The following is a 17,534-nucleotide window of genomic DNA, read 5'->3' on the forward strand; positions in this document are numbered from 1 at the left end:
GGGAGAAATAAATTTGTTATTCAGGTGTAATGAGTTCTTAATGAAAGGGCAATTAGATAACAAGAAAATGTCTGCTTTTGCCATGCAGAACTAGCTACCAATGGTACATTGAATGAAATGCCATGTGCAGTTGTGCACGTGTATGTGTGCACACTTCTGTGTGAATGATTGAAGACAACTAAAACCAGAAAGCCTGACTAGTAGTTTTTGTTTTTATAAAGCTCTTTGCGTAAAAGTACACGAACAACAGCGCTCACATGAGCACAAGTAACTTTGACATATGCAGGAACTGATTCCATGCTTAGCATTAGTCTCCTTTAATAGTTTGGTGATTAAAAAATGGCTTAGGTATTTTTAAAAATTAGTCAGAGATTTTTAATTTCCCCCACCCCCAAAGTGTGTCATGCCCTGGTTCATTCTGGTAACAGCTAGTAGGTATTTATATGTACTGGGCTATGTTTATGCAGCCATATTTCTAACTCCCTGTAGAGCAGGGTTTGTTCCTGGAAGCTTCTGTTATTGTCACACCAGGGGAAGCCACTATGCTGGTAAATAACCAGCAGTGTAATAAGCTGTACATTACATATGTTTTGCAGGATGCAACTTACTTCCTTGTGTTATTTCTAGAGTGGGTGTGCCTGCACAGCAGGCAAGCATTGTTCTTAGGAATCCTCTTGCAATGAGAGCTGTATGCTATTAGCTATTGTATTAAAAATAAAAAAAGGAAAACATTTTCTTGAATATCACTGGAGGATTTCATGCTTACTGTTATCCATACAGATAAAACGTCCTTGGTTGGGAAGCAAATCCAGTGAAGAAGATGGAAAGTGTTTTTTATCACCACTGTGTGTGTGTGTGTACACTCCTTTAGTTACCAATAATTAAAGGGTGAGTGGAAGCTGTGTCTTCTCATCCTGAACCTCTTAATCTTGTTCTCAGTTAAAATAATTATCTTCTTGGTTTTTTAATTTGAAGTGCTGGGTTGGGGCAGAGGAGGTGAGAGAGAGGTTAAACTTAATGTCTTGGGACTGTCTGTTGAGCCAGGGAGCAGTTCTTTGGTGCCAACTTAAACTTTTCCTTGACCTTGTAGGAGCCTGCATTTCAATATAACTTGTGTAAGTGGATTGTGCCCATATGTAATAAGTAATCTTTCTTGTGTGGGAACAAGAATGTTATATCTTGTGCTTAATTTTTGTGTTCCTTTTACAGAAAAATAGTTCATACTCCTGCAGCAGCTTTTCTGAATTCTGTAGTTAATCATTGTGAGGCACACTCAGCAGGCTTTTACAGTCGTAGATGTGTAGCCTGATTCTCCAAATTTCTACGTCACTTTGTTTCCTTACAGTGTATTACTTAACAGGTACCTAACAGGAACTGAGCTCTGCTGTAGGGTTGTGCTGCAGGGACACTCTGGAAGGTATAATCCTTCTCCAGCTTGCACCACAACGTTTTATGGAAGGCAGTCTGGAATTATTTTGCGTGTTAACTGGCCTTTCTCCAAAGAAAGTGTAAACCATAATTTTAACAAAATGAAAGCCAGATCAAGGACTGGACTCTTTCCTGGAGTGTGCACAAATCTTCACTGTTGCATGATGTTTTGGAAGATGCTTGATGTCAATATGGAGTGGGCTGACATGGTGGGAAGTGATGTAATGTTTTGAAAAGCCTCAAAACTTCCCTGAAGGTACCAGATCTCCTTCAAGCTGTTGTTTGTGAATCTGCGCCTGCTGTGTAGTTAATGTTTGTGTTTGGCCCCTGGGGATATTTGTGTGTGGGAGAAAGAGCCTACTCCCAAACTCATGGAAATGTGAGAGCTTTTGCAATGGTGAGGAGCAGATGAGGAGCTGAGATCTGTGTGGCTGTACTGGTGCCCAAGCGGTGGCTGTCCACGGGCTGTGTGTGGGCTGGGCTGTGGATGAAGGAGGTAGTGGTGCTGGTCTGGAGATCCAAGGTTGCCAAGAGGAATTTGGTCACACCTGCTACTTGCAAGGCCACACACATTCCCAGTGCACATTCCTGACAGACTGCAGGCAAATTGTTGTGTTCAAGTAGAAAAAGAAAGGTTTTTCATGCAAGTCGTGTATGGGGCAGTTAAACTATTTCCATTTTGGTCTAATGTGAAGGACAGAATGCAGATACTGACTTTGTTAAGTATGAGTTGGTTTTAGTAAGTTTATGAGTTGTCTTTGGTAGGTATAACTCCTGTTAACTTTAAATACAGACACAAATATGTTTAGAGGACTGAGATCTCATTTGATTTTTTTCTTTCATGCTGTTGCGGGATCTTTTAGTGGAAATGCTGTGTTTTAACTCCCTCCAGCCTCCAAGCCCCACACAGGATAAGTTAAGGTGGTACCAAAATTGGCCACATGGAAACTTTCTAACACGGTTTTGAGTATTAGAAAGCAGGCGTGGTCACTTGGAGGATCCCGCCTCTCATTGAGTGCCCTGGTAGACAGAGATTTTATTGTGCACTCTGATTACATGTTCATTAACTGTGCCTGCTTACTTGATGCATATGTGATACTTTCTTTTACATAGTTGCCCCCCTTATTGGAAGTCCTTATGTGTTCTTTGGGGTCTTCTTTGGTGGTCTTCAATTTCTGGCGTCCTTTTTAGGGGGCTGTTTCTCAACCCGCAGTTTTGAGGAACTGTAATATTGTTTTGCATGGCTTCTGTTTTGTCAGCCGTATCTATTTCTCCAAGGTACATTGTTCCTTTTATTCAATAAGAGTAAAAAAGTATTGTTCTATTCTACCATCCTTATTAGAAGTGAAGATGAGAAGGTAGGCAGTGATGTCAGCAGAGGTACTCTATGATGCATTTGCGCAGTTTCCAGTGATTTATTGATCAGGAGCTTACTGAACAGCAGTGGGTGTCATTTGATTAGTAACACTAGATGAAAGTTTTTTCTTCTATGAATTTTTACAATAAAGGCTGTGTGAGGCACCCTCCATTGCACCCGCTGAAGGTTCATAAGATATCTTCTCAGGACTAATTATGGGCTTTAGTGAAATTATTCTTTGAGGTCAACTGTTAGAGACCTAGTGTAATACTTACAGATCACTGCATCTGGTTTTCAGTTTCTAAAAATTATTTCATTGTAGATAATATCTACATCAAGTTTCTCCACAATCATTTGTAATGCATGTCCTGACAGGTGCTTAGCTTGAGTGCCTGCAGAGGAGAGACAGTCTTAACAAGACACTACTGTACAGAGTCCATTTGCAGTCACTTCTTTCTTATGCAGGGGAAGATGCCCCAGTGACCTGCCATGAACTGCCTGTACCAATCAGCCAATCGGCCAACGTTGTGAACTGGCCTGTACAAATAAATAATTCCATCAAATTTAGCAGAAGGGTTTAAAAATCAGCAATTGTTGGTCAAATTTCCTGCAGTGTGACTTCTGGGAAGAGTGTTTCAGCTATGTTTTGATACCACAGTGGGCAGGTAAGAGGACCCTTTGCACTTGTAAGTAGAAGTCTCTAGTCTGTTATAATGCACAGCAGAGAAATATGCCTCAGAGAAGGCATTTTATGTTCTTCCTTAACCCATCAGACCTAAAGTTATCCTGAAAGGAGTACTTTTTTCTATTGATTTGTGTGTTACTCCACCTCACCTTTCTCCCCTCTCATACACCTTTTCTTTATTTATAAGAAACCAGAAATGAATGCTCACCAAAACTTCCATTCTTCTCTGGTTTAAACTCAGTAGAATGCAATTGGGTCCTTTTTAATTCTACTTCCCTGTTACAGTTATAGGATTTTTTCTTAAAAAAAAAAAAAACAAAAACAAAAAAACCCCCCAAAAACAAAACAAACAAACAAAAAACTCACACCAAAAAACCAGACATGGACTTGCTGGTGGGCTGTGCAGGGGGCTGCTGGTTGTGTGGCTTTCCTGGGAAGGTGACTAATTATGAAGGCAGCAGCAGGTTCTGAGGTGGCCGTGGGGACACTATCCTGCCCACTGTCTCCAGTTCTGGACACTGGGGATGAGGAAATGCTTCACACTGTCAGGAAATTTATTTTTGATGTCAGTAGTCACATGTGTTTGTAAATGACAGAGACCACATTTTGGGAGGATATGTATTTAACTAATTTATAGCACAAGCTTTGAAACAAAAGTAGCATTCACATCTTCAAGAGCAGCGATGCCCACAGTCTTTCGTAGCAGTGATGAATGACAGTGGTGAATGAAATACCTTTGTGACTAATGTGCCGAGTTGCTGTCCGAGTTTTTCTCTACCCCCCCGGGCTGGGGAGGAGGCTGCACCGGCCGAGCTGTGGCACAGCAGCTGGCAGCCGGGGGGCACTGCCCAGATGCGCCGGGGGCGTCCGGGCAGCGCCTCAGCAGGAGGCAGCAGTGGGCAGCAGGAAGGCGAAGTAGAAAAGAGGGACTCTTCTCGGGGACAAAGTCCAGAGTTTAACGTCTCCAGGGGAAGCCAGCCGAGTCGGGACCACGAGGTGGGGGTACAGCCGATTATAAAGGGGGCGGAACATACAACACTTCAACCAATGAGGGAGAACTTGGGAAGGAACAAACTCGTGACAAACATGCCGGCTCGCCAATAGGGAATGTGACAGGGAGAGACTCTTGTTCCCGATCCAATCACCCACCGAAGAGGGGAGAACTTTCTGCAAAGAGGGAAGGGAACAGTGGGTGATGGATAGGAACTCAGGGAGGGATTGACAGAGGGTAACCAGGGGAACAGGGGTGGAGACAACAATTTGACACTCTCAAAAGGAGGGGTTGCCAGGGGAACCCCAGGACCGAACCATTATAACTTCAGGGGGAAACAGAACAAACCAAATGAACCATGCGCCACAACACTAATGTCGTTGGCTTTTAACTCCAAGCTTTCCAGGACCTCTACTTGAAAGTCAGAGTGGACAGTAATGACTCCTGGCAGGGCTGGCTTTGTTCCCTTACAAAGGGAACAAAGGGAGAGAGCATGTGTACCTTCATCACAGTTTAGCGCCTATTGCCGAAGGAGGGGAAGGATGAGTACTGATCTCTGTTAATCAGTAGAAAGCCTCCTGAAAAAAAGACTTGAATCTATCTTGAGTAGTGGTAGAGAGCAACTGAAGGAAAATGTCTTGTTTGATGTTTAGTCTCATGACTTTTATCCTTATTTTTAAAAAAAGGACATCTTGATTAATGGCACCTTTTTTTACTGGAGGCTTGGGTTCTGTTTACTTTTTATGGGTAAACCATTCTTTCACTGCAAAAGTAGCTAATGATAGCCTTCTAAAAGAGGCAGTTTCTGCAAATCCTTCTTGATCTTCAGTACAAAACAAACAGAAACACTAGACTGCTCTCAAACCTGACCACAAAGGTGAATAGGCATCGCTGTGTGTGTTTGCTCTGGTGGTGGATGTACATGGTACTGCTCTTCTGGTGCATGCATGCACATGGACATCACTCTGCTTTTCAAATTTGATTGAGAAAGGCAAGGAACTTTTTTCAGCCAAGCTCTCCTTTATTGCCTTTCTCCTGTGTTTATGTCAGCTTTTCTTGTCAATGAGTTTGAAACTAATTCCTCTTCTTCCTGATGTGCTTCTTGGAGGAGCTTGTGCACATTCTGGTCTGCTTGTGGTGATGCAGCAGCTGTGTTAATGTGATTGTGATAGCAAGAAGGGCTGAAGCATCACTTAAACATCACTGTGTGAGTGAAGGAAAAGGTTAATGCCTCCTGCTGCTTCATCTGTTGAGGATTGTTAGCATCATATAGCAGTGTTTCATTGCAGAGAAAAGGCTAGTGTGGCACTTACTAAGGACTGCCCTTTCGGCTTGACATTTCAGCATCATGTGTGGCTAGATGTGCACCCTGGAAAATGGGAAGAAATGAAGTGCATAAGTGAAGGAGTCTTCACCAGAGAAGAAATGAGCGTGGGGATCAGTGATGTCCAGAAGTTGATTTGCATTGTGGAGTTTGCACTCTTTTAAGATTTTTCTCCCTCTTTATTATTTTTTCATCTTGTGTAGAAGCAATTGTCTCTCTCTGCCCCCTCCCTACTCCTTGAAATGCAGAACACAAGTTCAGGTTTAGATGACAAATGAATTTTTAAGCAACTTATTTTATGAAACTCCTTCACTGAAATATTTGTGTTGTTTTCTGTTTGTTGGGTGTATTTCTGCATGGCACAGGAGCCTCCCTGTGATTTTGACTGAACATGAGTGGCATGTCACTCCCTCTGTTTGTTCATCTGTATCGTCTCAGGGCTGGTGGGCTGTGATTTCCTTGTCAGTATGTCTGCTTTAAGCATCTATGAGACTCTCTTTTTGCCCTTTCCTCGTTGCTGTGGTTCAGTGTGTGTAAGAAGACAGGTACAGAGTGAAGGTAGTGCCCTAGAGACAGTGCAGGGCAGCCCCCAGAGCCTCTTAACAGTCCCTGTGCAGCACCTGGATTCTGATCAGCTCTTTACAGGCCTTTAGGAACATCAGCTTTTTGCGGAGGTTAGTAGAGGGTTTGAGATCATACTGGGTTTGTTCAGAAAAAGCCTGTTTCAGCATCTCTTTGGGAGGTTTTATTTGATAGTGGCATCCCAGTATTTTGTGTTACTCTTGTTTTTAGCGTCTAGTTCAGGATCCCAGAAAATATGGAAGCATAACCAGCATACTTTGGATGACTTTTAGGCTAAGTAGAGGTCTGGAGTGTTAGATTATAGAGGCAAATAAGGCAGAACTGTTCTGATTTTCCTGAAAGCCTGAGAGTCTTGTTTTGAGCATGACTGAGACCAGTCTGTGCATCTCCCATAGCACAGCAGCTGTTCTGAGAGAAGCATTTGGAATTCTCTAAGAAGCATGTTTCAGAGATTCTTCACATTTCATGTGTTCCATGAACAGCTGCACCATGATGAAGAACTTCTTTCAAAAGATCATGTTTAAAATTTTAACAATGTTTTTAAGAATTTGATATGTTAGCACTATGTTAAACTTCACAAAATTGGAAAAGCTTTCTTCTCAAAGCATGGAGTTTTATATGAAAGCATCCTTCAGTGTACTGGGTTTCATGCAAAAAACTTACCTGCATCTGTGTGATTGAGATCTTGTTCCTCCTGCAATATAAACAGATTAATTTGTGTTATCGTCAAACCTAGAGGAAACATCACCTTTTTTTAAGTCTGTCTTTTGGTAATCAGTACTTTAAACTCAGTCTAAATGTAGCTTGATCCGGGGCTTCGTATGAAGTGAACTGGGTTTGATCATTTTATATAACATTGCAGTTTTTGGATGAGTCTGCCTCATCCATTTGCCGTCCAGATTCTTTTTTCCATTCATAATTGTTGTGGAGAGCTTTGAATTCTTGAGATTTAAGACTTTATCATCTGAAATTTATAGTAATCTCCTTAATTTAGCAGTGATATTTTCTGGGCTATTTAAGAATATGATAGCATGTATTTTCTACATGCCTTAAGTCTGCTGATGTAAGTAATTCTGCAAGCATGAAAGTTCATTTAATAGCATTTTCAGTACTAAATTTGGTAAACCTTCACTAGCAAGTTAGGGTAAATTTTCCATATGTATTGGGGATGTTAAAATTGGCCTTTGGGCAATGCTGTCTAATGTATTTGAAGAAAGAGAGGAGAAGGACCTCAAGACTGGCATGGCTGGTAGGGGATGGCAGCTTGACCAAAGGAAACCTGTCAGGGTTTCAGCTGATCTGCAGCAGGTTATGAGCAAGGACCAAAAATTAGCATCTGAATGATTTGGTGCACTTCACCACATAACTGCAAGTCCCCACTGGGATGTGTTTCATGTTTACCTGGTCCAGAGGTAAATGGCTATACAAAATTTGGAGTTGTGTATGACAGAATATGAGGTTGTGTGTTGGGGGTAAATGTTGGTTTCAGATGGTGTTAAACCCTAGGAGGGCTTTTGATGAATGTCCCATGCAGCTTTCTGAAGAGATAGTTGTGAGTAAATTGTACCTTTGTCCAGAAAAGTGCTTTCCAGTGCACTGACGAGCACAGCTGAGCAAATAGTAAGATGGCGTTTTGGTTCATGAACTCTTTGATTTTGCTTTTGCCCTGATCTTGGGAATCTGGAAGATAAGAATTTTGATAACCTCTTAACATTAATGTCTCATAACTCCTAGAGGCAACTGTTGAGCACAACATGATGTTTTGCAGCCCTCACATCAGAAACTTTTATTTTGTGAAGAGATACTCCAAAATCTATCTTCCAGTATAACTGTGAACAGTTTTCTTCCCTAGTAAATGGAAGTAGAAGTTTTGGAAGAGGAGGAAGAGCAGGGTAACTTTGACTTCTGCTCCTGTGTTTTAGATAATGTTAAAGCAAAAGTAGATGGGCAGATGCTGGACTCCAGTGTGTATGGAGGTTTAGGAGTTTCATGCATAGCAGTAAAAAGTCAGTTTTCCTAGATTGATTAAAGACAGGTCTGGGCTGTAGCTATGGCAGGTAATTGCATTGCCCTCTAATTTTGCAGTTTTGTTAAAAGTTACATTTCCTGTTCTCCACAGGAATTATGAAAATGGCTTGTAACAGTGATGTATGATGTTGTTTCTAAGTACATACAAGGGAGATAACAAAGCTTGGTTGGAATGGAAGTGCTTTTCAAGTTGTCTTATAAATGCATGCAGCTTGTATTGTTCCAGGGTGTCTGTCCTGATGACCGTGACTCTGAAGGAGGTTTCTTGTGCTCTGTGTGTGTCAGAGGCTGTTTAGTCATAATTCTGTAGTCCAGGCAGCAATACTCAAGCTAACGGCAGGGTTTCTGCTGACACTTCACAAGCATACTGACACTTCACGAGCATGCTGACTGAGAGCAAATAACAGCCTTACTATGCAGAAATAACTGGAGCTCGCAGGGAACAGCAGCATCCTTTGGTAGGAGTGGCCATGAGCTTGTTTCTGCAGTTAGTGTGTGTGAGCAGTTCCCGTTTGGTTGGGTCAGTTGTGCCATTTGGGACAAGACTTTATAAAAGGCAGTTTTTGAAAAGGGAGTCTGACTGTTGTAGTGAATGGAAAAACTTCTTACACATAAAAGTAGTGATAACTTACTGAACTTCACATTACCATCACCAGAGACTAGGGAGTTGTGATTTATGTCTCAAAAAATAGTGTGTGATTGACAGCTGACCACAATATTAACACCACACCTTCAAACCTCTGAACAAAAATATGCATTCTTGTATGGAAATGTGGGAAACTTGTAAACTGATGAAAAGCTGTCATGTAAGAGTAAGATTTTCTATATCGAATTTGTTGTTGTAGGATTTTACTGAGGCCAAAAAATGCATAAACTTCTGAAAAATAAGGAAGTATTTTACATGGGTAACTCAAAGTTAGTAGCTCTCCCAAATTTACATTAGGCATTCTCCATTGAGGCTTAAGGCAATCCCCAGCTTGAAGAGATTATGTGGTTTCTTGCACCTTTCTCTGAAGCATCTGGCATTAGCTTTGTAGAAGACAGGATATTGGATTTTTAAGAAAGTCTTATCCTTTATGGCAGTTTCTGTGCTTAAATACTGCCTGTTGGTTGTGACATGGGCAAAATCATGACATTTTCGTTCCAGATGTTGAAGAAACCCATAGCCTAGCATCTGCCTTGGAACTTCCATGAGCAAATTAGTCATTATTTGTTGCAGCCAGAATTGCTATTAGTAAAGTCCAGGGTAAGGAAGCAAAAAAGGGCCTTTGCATGGTATCCACAGATGTTTTATTCAGCCACCCAGTAAGATGTTCAGGTCCCAGGCATACACACATGGCGGGGTCCATGTTTCTCTCTCCTGAAGGACCCTGAGGGTGACTCTGGTCTCAGGGCAGTAAAAAGATAAGGGCCAGTCAGGGGATAGGGAGGGCATGGCTCAGGGACGTAGGAACAAGGGAAGGAGCCAAGGGGGTCTTAACAGCTTTTTGAGGGAAGCTTCTTGTGTCTCCCTAAACCAGAGAATGCCCCCCAGAGTCTCCACAATTATTCTTAAGAATCCCTCCCTTAGTGGCATTACTGAGCTCTTGATGGAATCATGCCTGGACTCTGAGGTCTGGTTGATCAGCTGTGGCTTTAAGTGTCCTGAACTTCCATTTACTGTTTTGGCATCCTACAGCTGAGCAAATGGTGGTACTTCACTGGGCAAAGAGATACCCATTGTCCATTTCTCTGTGCCAGTGATTTGTCATACATACTTGGTCTCTAAAGGTGGATCTGACTTTATTACAGGAAAAAAAATAGTGTATTTGAGGAGCTAGTGTGCTTTTTGTTATCCCTTTAACATTTATGGAGAACTTGGGTATTAGGCTTTTAAGCTGCTTTGTTGAAATTAGTTGACAAGAACTTGCCAGATGGTGCTTTTTGTCTGAAATATGGCACTTTTTAGTTTCCCTTAGGTTATCTTGATTAATCTGGCTAGAATTTCTCCAATGGATATTTGTCTCCTACATCTCTGACTTGCTTATTTGAAATAAAATTTCGTCTGATGGGAGCAATAATATCTTTGTGCCTTTAATCATAGGCAGAGCTAGCATACTTGATCAGCTGTTTCAGCCCTGGTATAGTCAATAGTCTCTGTGCTATTAATGCGCCTGCTGCAATATATAAAAGTAATAAAACACTGAAATCTATGTCTCTTCAAAGCAGACTTTTTTTTCTTCTCTCACAGTATTTTTGTGAAGAGCTGACATCAATTGAAAGTGCATGACTAGATAAAGAGTTTCCTGAGATGCTTCTCTGTCCTTTACTTGGCCTGATATTAACGTTGACTAGGAAACTCTGCCATGTTTTGGCATCCCAAAAAGATACTGTGGCACCTGAAAGCTCCAAATATGCCTTGGGTTGGATTGTGGTGCAAGAGTGTCCAACACTTAAAAGATCACATTTTTAATGTTGTTTAATATAGCCGGTCTGCCAGGCCCTGTGTTACAAATGTAACTGTTGGAAGCGGCCAGCTCTGCTCTGCAAGGCGTGCCAGTGACAGCCGCAGGCTGTTCCCTACTGCAGCAGCTGGGGTGTCTGTGTGGGCTGGGCGCACGTGTGGAGAACACTGCCGCGGGAACCATCACCTGAAAGGGTTTCAAGCAAAATGAAGACCCGCAAAAGAAATGTGAAGAGGCAAAATAATGCCTATGTCAGGACTAGCCAGAGTCAGGCTGTGACAAGTGGGTTGGATTTCTGACCTGCCTCTGAGTACCTTTGCTGGCACACTGCTGGGGATTGATGTCTCGAGCTGGCTGGGGGATTGTTCCCTGACCTACTTCAGTCAGCGTGACCCACTGGCTTAGCCTGGATCTGGAGCAGCCCTGCCAATGTCTCCAAGCCCAAGGGAGGGGGCTGTAATCTCCCAGCCAGAAGCAGCTGCTGAGAGCTCCCAGCCTGAGAAAGGGAACAGGCTGCTAATGCCAGATGTGTTCTCAGTGATTCTGGTTTTGCAAAAGTGAACCTAACCCCACTATAGAGAATATGCATGTGCAGCAGTGTCTGGTCATCTTGCAGTCATCTGGCTGAAAGCCAGTCATGTTTCAACAGCAGAGTCACTACATGGTTGTTCCCCAAGGGTTTATATGAGGTTCTACCTAAGCATTCTGCATCACAAAACACTGTTCAGGTACTGTGGTTTACTTTGAAGAGTGCAGTGTTGGCCACTTATTAGGATTTGTAAATCTGACCCCAGAATTGGAGGATGTAGGAAAAGGTTACTTTCCAGAAATATATGAGGGTAAATGTTTTCAACTATTTAAAATTGAATTTACTTATGCAGAATTTTAGGTTTACTGATAAAAGATATCTTTTCTGACTGTCCTAGGCTTTTGGACAGGCCCATACAAACCACAAGAAGGTAGCAGCAGATGGAGAGAGCAGAGAAGAAACCTTGATTCAAGAATCAGCTACCAAAGAAGAATACTACATGAAGAAGGTTATGGAGTTGCAGACAGAATTGAAGCAGATAAGAAATGTCCTTGCCAACACACAGTCTGAAAATGAACGCCTTAATTCTGTTGCACAAGAACTGAAGGAGGTGAGTGAAGATGCACAGGGTTCACTGCAGTTTGGATTTTTTACATTTTCTGGTGCTATGTAACCAAACAAAAGGAAGAGTCCTGAACCAAAAGGCGATTTGACACATGGCTGCATGTTTGGTCATGCTGGTCTTGTGGGTACTGCACATCAGTTCCAGAATAGCTGCCTTAAAAAGCAGAGGAACCTGTTTAGGCGAAGCACAGAGACCCTTGGATGTACTTTGCTGCTTCATTCCCAATGCAGATTTTCTGGCTGCAAAATATTTGTGGCATAATTTCACTTGTTAGCCTTTTTTCCTTCCTAATTTCTGAAGGTGTGGGATTATAACAAAACACTGAAATGCACAAAGACAGGGATAGTAAAGTTAATATAAGTCTTGTGTTTTCTCTCATGAAGTGGTGGCTTTTACATTCATGTAGATTGCTTAACATAATAGCTTTAACCTTTTATTGTTTTACTATTGAAACCACATATTTTTAAGGGGAATAATTGCCAAGAAGCTACTTAAAGAGTTTAATTTCTTACAAAATCTGTAGTTCAGCAGAAGTCTTCATGGTACTTGTGCAGAAATTATTGTTTTGAGAGCTCCAACCATTGCTTAAATTCAGTTTGGTAAAACTACAGAGACTGTAAGCCACAGATGGATGGATAAAACAGCCAGCAGTTACTACTCCTGAGCTTTCTTGCACCTTCCTTTGAAGCACTGGGGACTAGTCTTGTCTAGTCCTAAGCTAATCAGCTGGCCTCTCCTGCCAGGAGGGAAGAACTATCCCAAGAGCCCACATCTGAATCTCAACTTATTCCATGTGACCTCAGCTGCAAATGTCTCACTGTCGCAGCATGCTCAGTGTTAGGCACGCTTGATGGGGGCAACACTGCTCTGGGACTCCGAGCCTCTCAAGCAGTTGCTGATGGGTCAACACAAAATGACGAGATGGGCCTTGCTTGATTATCCAAGGATCGTTTATTATGCCAAAAGGGCACAACTGAAAACATCCATAACTTGAATAGAGAGCAGGGGCAATGACCACGATACAGGCAGTGCAATGGGTTTTGAGGGGCAGGACCAGGGTGGAGTTCGGGACTAGGAACCAATAACGAAGTGGCAGGGTAAGAACATAAGGCAGGGATTACAGTGTTTAAACCAACAGGGAGTTGCAGGGGAGGGGAACAGTTTAACTAAACCAGCAGGACATCGAGGGATGCATAAATGACACCGAATTATCTGGAACAAGGGGTAGGAATGAAGGAGGACTGACAGCAGGGACTGAACCAATGCCGAGGTCGGGGCGGGGGATAAAACCACTTATGGAAGACAATAATAGAACAAAAACACATACCACAACATCTCATGTAATTTCTTTAGGACATAGTAACAAATATGGGGATAATATTTGGTAATAAAATCAATGAGGAAATGTGGGTTACTTCTCTGGAGATGTGGGGATTCACTGGCACCTCTTGTTGTGGTATGACAGAGAAGATTTGTGGTACAAGCAGTCACAAGTGATCAAACATGCCAGTCAACTTCTCCTTTAACTCTGTGGAACAGAGTTCGAATCAAGCCTTCTTTTTAGACAGGGAAAGAGTTCTAGAAACACAGACACAACTCTTCTTCTGTATTTCCCAACCTTTAAGACTAGCTTAATAGAAAAACTGCCAACCCCAGAGGCAGCACAGTGTCTGTGAGGGATTCTGGTCCCTCTCAAAGTGTGCTGAGCAGCAGATTTCTGTTGTGCTGTACCAGTATCATTGCAACTGGAGGCAATTTTTCTTTCCAGATGCTGCCATTTCCAGTCACCTTTTAAGGACACATAAAAATGTGAATTCATATCAGCCCTCAGCTTTCCCTGTGGCCCTGGGTTTGTGCAAAGATAGAAATGCTTACTCAGGCATGGAATATGGGCTATAGCAACTTGTAATTTGTATTGGTGTACTGTAGTGTCTGATTGGAGCAATTTTGATTTCTTGATGTGCTGTGAAGTTGTGCTCTCTTTGCGGCTAAAAACAAACAGACAATTTTCTATAGTCTAATCTTTACCTGATGTGTGAGGGAATTGTAATTTAAATTTATTAGTCTTAAGAGTTGCAGGTGATTCAGTGTTTGTATTCAAAACACGGCAGATTCAGTTGTTGGCACATCCTCCAGCTGCAAACGTTTCCCTTATCTCAGTGTGCTGTGTGTGCCTGTTGGTACCTGTGTGGTTACTCAGTGGACCCCTGCTGCACACTCTGAAGGGCTGAGACCATATTTAGTCATCACTGACATGCCTGTGTCTGGCCGGGAGTGGAGAGCTCAGAGGGAATCTGAGTTTGTGGGCCTGAGGCTGTAGATTGCTTGGCTGCAGGACAGGTGTGATCAGGCAGCAGGTCCCATACACCAGCTGAAGTGACAGGATGCCTCTGTCAGCAGCTAGCAGTGGTTTTGAATTGGAAATGTGGAAAACCACTCCATCATATGGAGCTACAAAAATACTATTTTTCTAGGCATCTGTATTCCATGTTTGCCTATACCTGAAGCCAATTCTGTTAGTGTTTTAGAACATACTTTTTCACTTTGTATGAATTAAGTGTTTGAAGATAGGACTTGAAGGAAAATAATAGTGGAAAAAATAAAAGCTAAGTGCAGTGAGCCATTTCTATAGCTCTATATGTTCCAGCTCAGTTTATTCAAGTGTCTGTGTATATTCATGAAAGATCCCAAGGTCATACTACACCAATATATTGGTTTTTACTTCTTATCTATTTCAAAACAATGCTAACTTTTTCTTTGAAGTTTTTCATTAAGTCCTGCAAAGTCTTGGGCCTAAGGGAAGGGAGTATTTTATGTCAACTGGTTTCTATTTTTTCTCAACCTGAAAACTCAGTGAGTTTTAACTCAGTGTCATTCTCCAAAAGGAATAATTGTAGCATGTTTTCAACTTATTGCTCTGATTATAAAGAAAATGTCTGTTGAAAAGCAGCAGCAAATGCATGTCGAGATAAGAACATCTGGAGTCATCTGAATCTTTCTCTTGTGAAAAGGCCCTTGTTAAAGTGGAAACAGATTTGGGTACTGACTTCTGGTCTGGAAAACTTGCTGGTTGCTACAGCAAGTGAAACACAGATGTAAATGCTGCTTTCCCTGCTTGTTTATTGACTTTTTTTGAGTCAGTGGTGAGAATTTTTAAGAAACACAAGAATACAAAATCTAATTATTTTGTAAATGACTTGGTTTTCTGTAATTTCAGAGCGTGAAGGGAAGATATAATTTCAATATGTTTCAATATAGTTCAATTAATTAGTGCATATAAAAATATTTATAAAAGATATAAAATGTTGCAATTTAATTGTAGTTGATCCAGCTGGCACCATTTTTGTTTTGCTTTGTTTGCTTTTCCAGGTCAACCAAAATGTGGAGATCCAAAGGGCCCGCCTGCGAGATGATATTAAGGAATATAAATTCCGAGAAGCACGTTTGCTGCAAGACTATACTGAACTTGAAGAGGAAAACATCTGTCTCCAGAAACAAGTGTCTGTCCTGAAGCAAAGTCAGGCAAGTTTTCTAACCAGTGGGCATTGCTTTGGTAGCACCAGTTAATTCCTGTGTTACAATATTTTTCTGTCTCATTTGAATATCCAACTACTTATCGTCTATCTTTGTACTACTTTTGAGACTATAAGCTCTATATTTTAGCACCAAGATTTATCTTTTCTGACTCTATTTATACACAGTCATAATGCTTCATTGCTTCTACTTTGACTTCCAAGTCCTTCTATTGCCTTCTCTTTCTCTGATGAAAGAAAAGTCTCTATCACTCTGCTTTGTTACTTGTTTTAGTCCTTTTGCTACAGTAGTTTTTCAGTGTCTCTTCACAATGCCTGCCATCCATCCATCCATCCTCCATCCTTCCCCTTCTACAGCATCTGGAAATAGGAGTGTTTCTGAACATGTTTCTGAAACATGTTTTAATTGCTACTTTATCCTTACCTTCTCTCTCCATTTCTATGCTACTCTTCTAACTATTTTCAATAAACTTGGAATGCTGTTATAGTTGCTCTACACTGTCACATCTTTGTGACTGCTTGTCTGAAAGGTCATGTTTAATTTTGCAGTTCCAGCTATTTCCAGAGTTTTAGAAAACTGCATTCTTGGAACTTCTTAAGAACTTCCCTGAGTTATCATTTGTGGAGCTAATTAAGATTAGATGTGGTCTTTGGCATGGTTCACTTATCTTTGTCTATCAGTGTGGGACTTGCTATTTGTATTCTTCAGGCAGCTGTCGGTCCCATTGCATAAATAAAGCTTAATTGGGAAAGGATATAGATGCTGCGAGGGCTGGAGCCCCTCTGCTCTGGAAACAGGTTGGGTGTGCTAGGGGTGTTCCACCTGAAGAAGAGAAAGCTCCAGGGAGACCTTCTAGTGCCCAAAGGGCCTCCAAGAAAGCTGGAGAGAGACCTTGGACAATGGGGAATGGCTTCCCACTGCCAGAGGGCAGGGATAGATGGGATATTAAGCAGAAATTTTCGGCTGTGAGGCTGGTAAGGCCTTGGCACAGGTTATTGCAGCTGCCCCATCCCTAGAAATGTTCAAGGCCAGGTTGGGCAGGGCTTGGAGGAGCAACCTGGTCTAGATGAAGGTGTTCCTACCCATGGCAGGGGAAGGAATGAGATGAATTTTAAAGTCCCTCTCTGCCCAAAGTATTCTCTGATTCTACAATTACATGAAAATATTCCTAAAATCAAAGTTCTTTAGAAAACTCAACACCATCTGTTGTGGTCAGCACATAGTAAAATCTCTGTAGAATTTGCTGCAGAACTCCTTCAGTGTAATGAATGAAACCTGCCCTGTCAGGCTAAATATGTGGGATATCAAATGTATTTTATTTATGTCCAAGTGAAACTCTGTGTCTCTGTTTATTACTTTGGGCCTCACTGCCCAAAAGAGGATTCCAGGTTGGACCTGTTCTCATCTGCATGTATTTGGTCTAATTATGCAGTTTTGGGCAGTCTGACATCCTGTAGTAGGGACAAAAAGGGCTGTTATGCTCTCGATGCAGGCTGGAAGAGAGAGGGAGCTGGTAAAATCAAACCTGTGCAGTTGGTTACTGGTTTTGGGTTTTACCTTTTTTTTCTCATTCATCATATCCAGAGCAGGAGGTGAAAGTTCCCAGCTCCATGTTCGCATTCTAGAATAACAATACTGGAGAATGCTGCCATTCTGGCCTGAGCTAAATTTAACCTCAGATTATGCTGTCTCAATATTTGCTAGTAGTTATTGACTGCTATATTTTCATTCTGGAAACTTTGAAAATAGACTACAATTTGAAGTACTTTATCTTAGTGGAAGTGCACTGAACCAAGAGCTTGTTCTTTTCATGGTAGTGGATTAATTTTCTACCTTGTTCTAATCTTACTTGATGAACTTTTAATTATTCTAGTTACTCATGCAACTAGAAGCAGCTGTCAAGTTTTCCCAGGCAACGCTGAATTAACAAACCAGATTCCTGGTTTGTAACTTGGGTGTGGTTCCGCACTCCCCAGTTGCTCTATGTTGACATCAAAATTTCATTTA

General features: G+C 41.7%; 1 protein-coding gene across 3 annotated transcripts in view; it reads left to right on the forward strand.

Annotated features, from left to right (window-relative positions):
- The window catches only part of BICD2 (BICD cargo adaptor 2), a 52,037-nt gene that overhangs the window by 18,849 nt on the left and 15,654 nt on the right, over positions 1–17,534 (forward strand). For all 3 annotated transcript variants that reach the window (XM_039703299.1, XM_039703301.1, XM_039703300.1), the window contains exons 2-3: positions 11,766–11,978; positions 15,363–15,515. In XM_039703299.1, the coding sequence (XP_039559233.1) occupies positions 11,766–11,978; positions 15,363–15,515 (366 nt within the window). The remainder of the gene's footprint in view (positions 1–11,765; positions 11,979–15,362; positions 15,516–17,534) is intronic.

This window comes from Passer montanus, unplaced genomic scaffold (genome assembly GCF_014805655.1).
Source record: "Passer montanus isolate IOZ18808 unplaced genomic scaffold, ASM1480565v1 scaffold162, whole genome shotgun sequence".
Taxonomy (NCBI): Eukaryota; Metazoa; Chordata; class Aves; order Passeriformes; family Passeridae; genus Passer; species Passer montanus.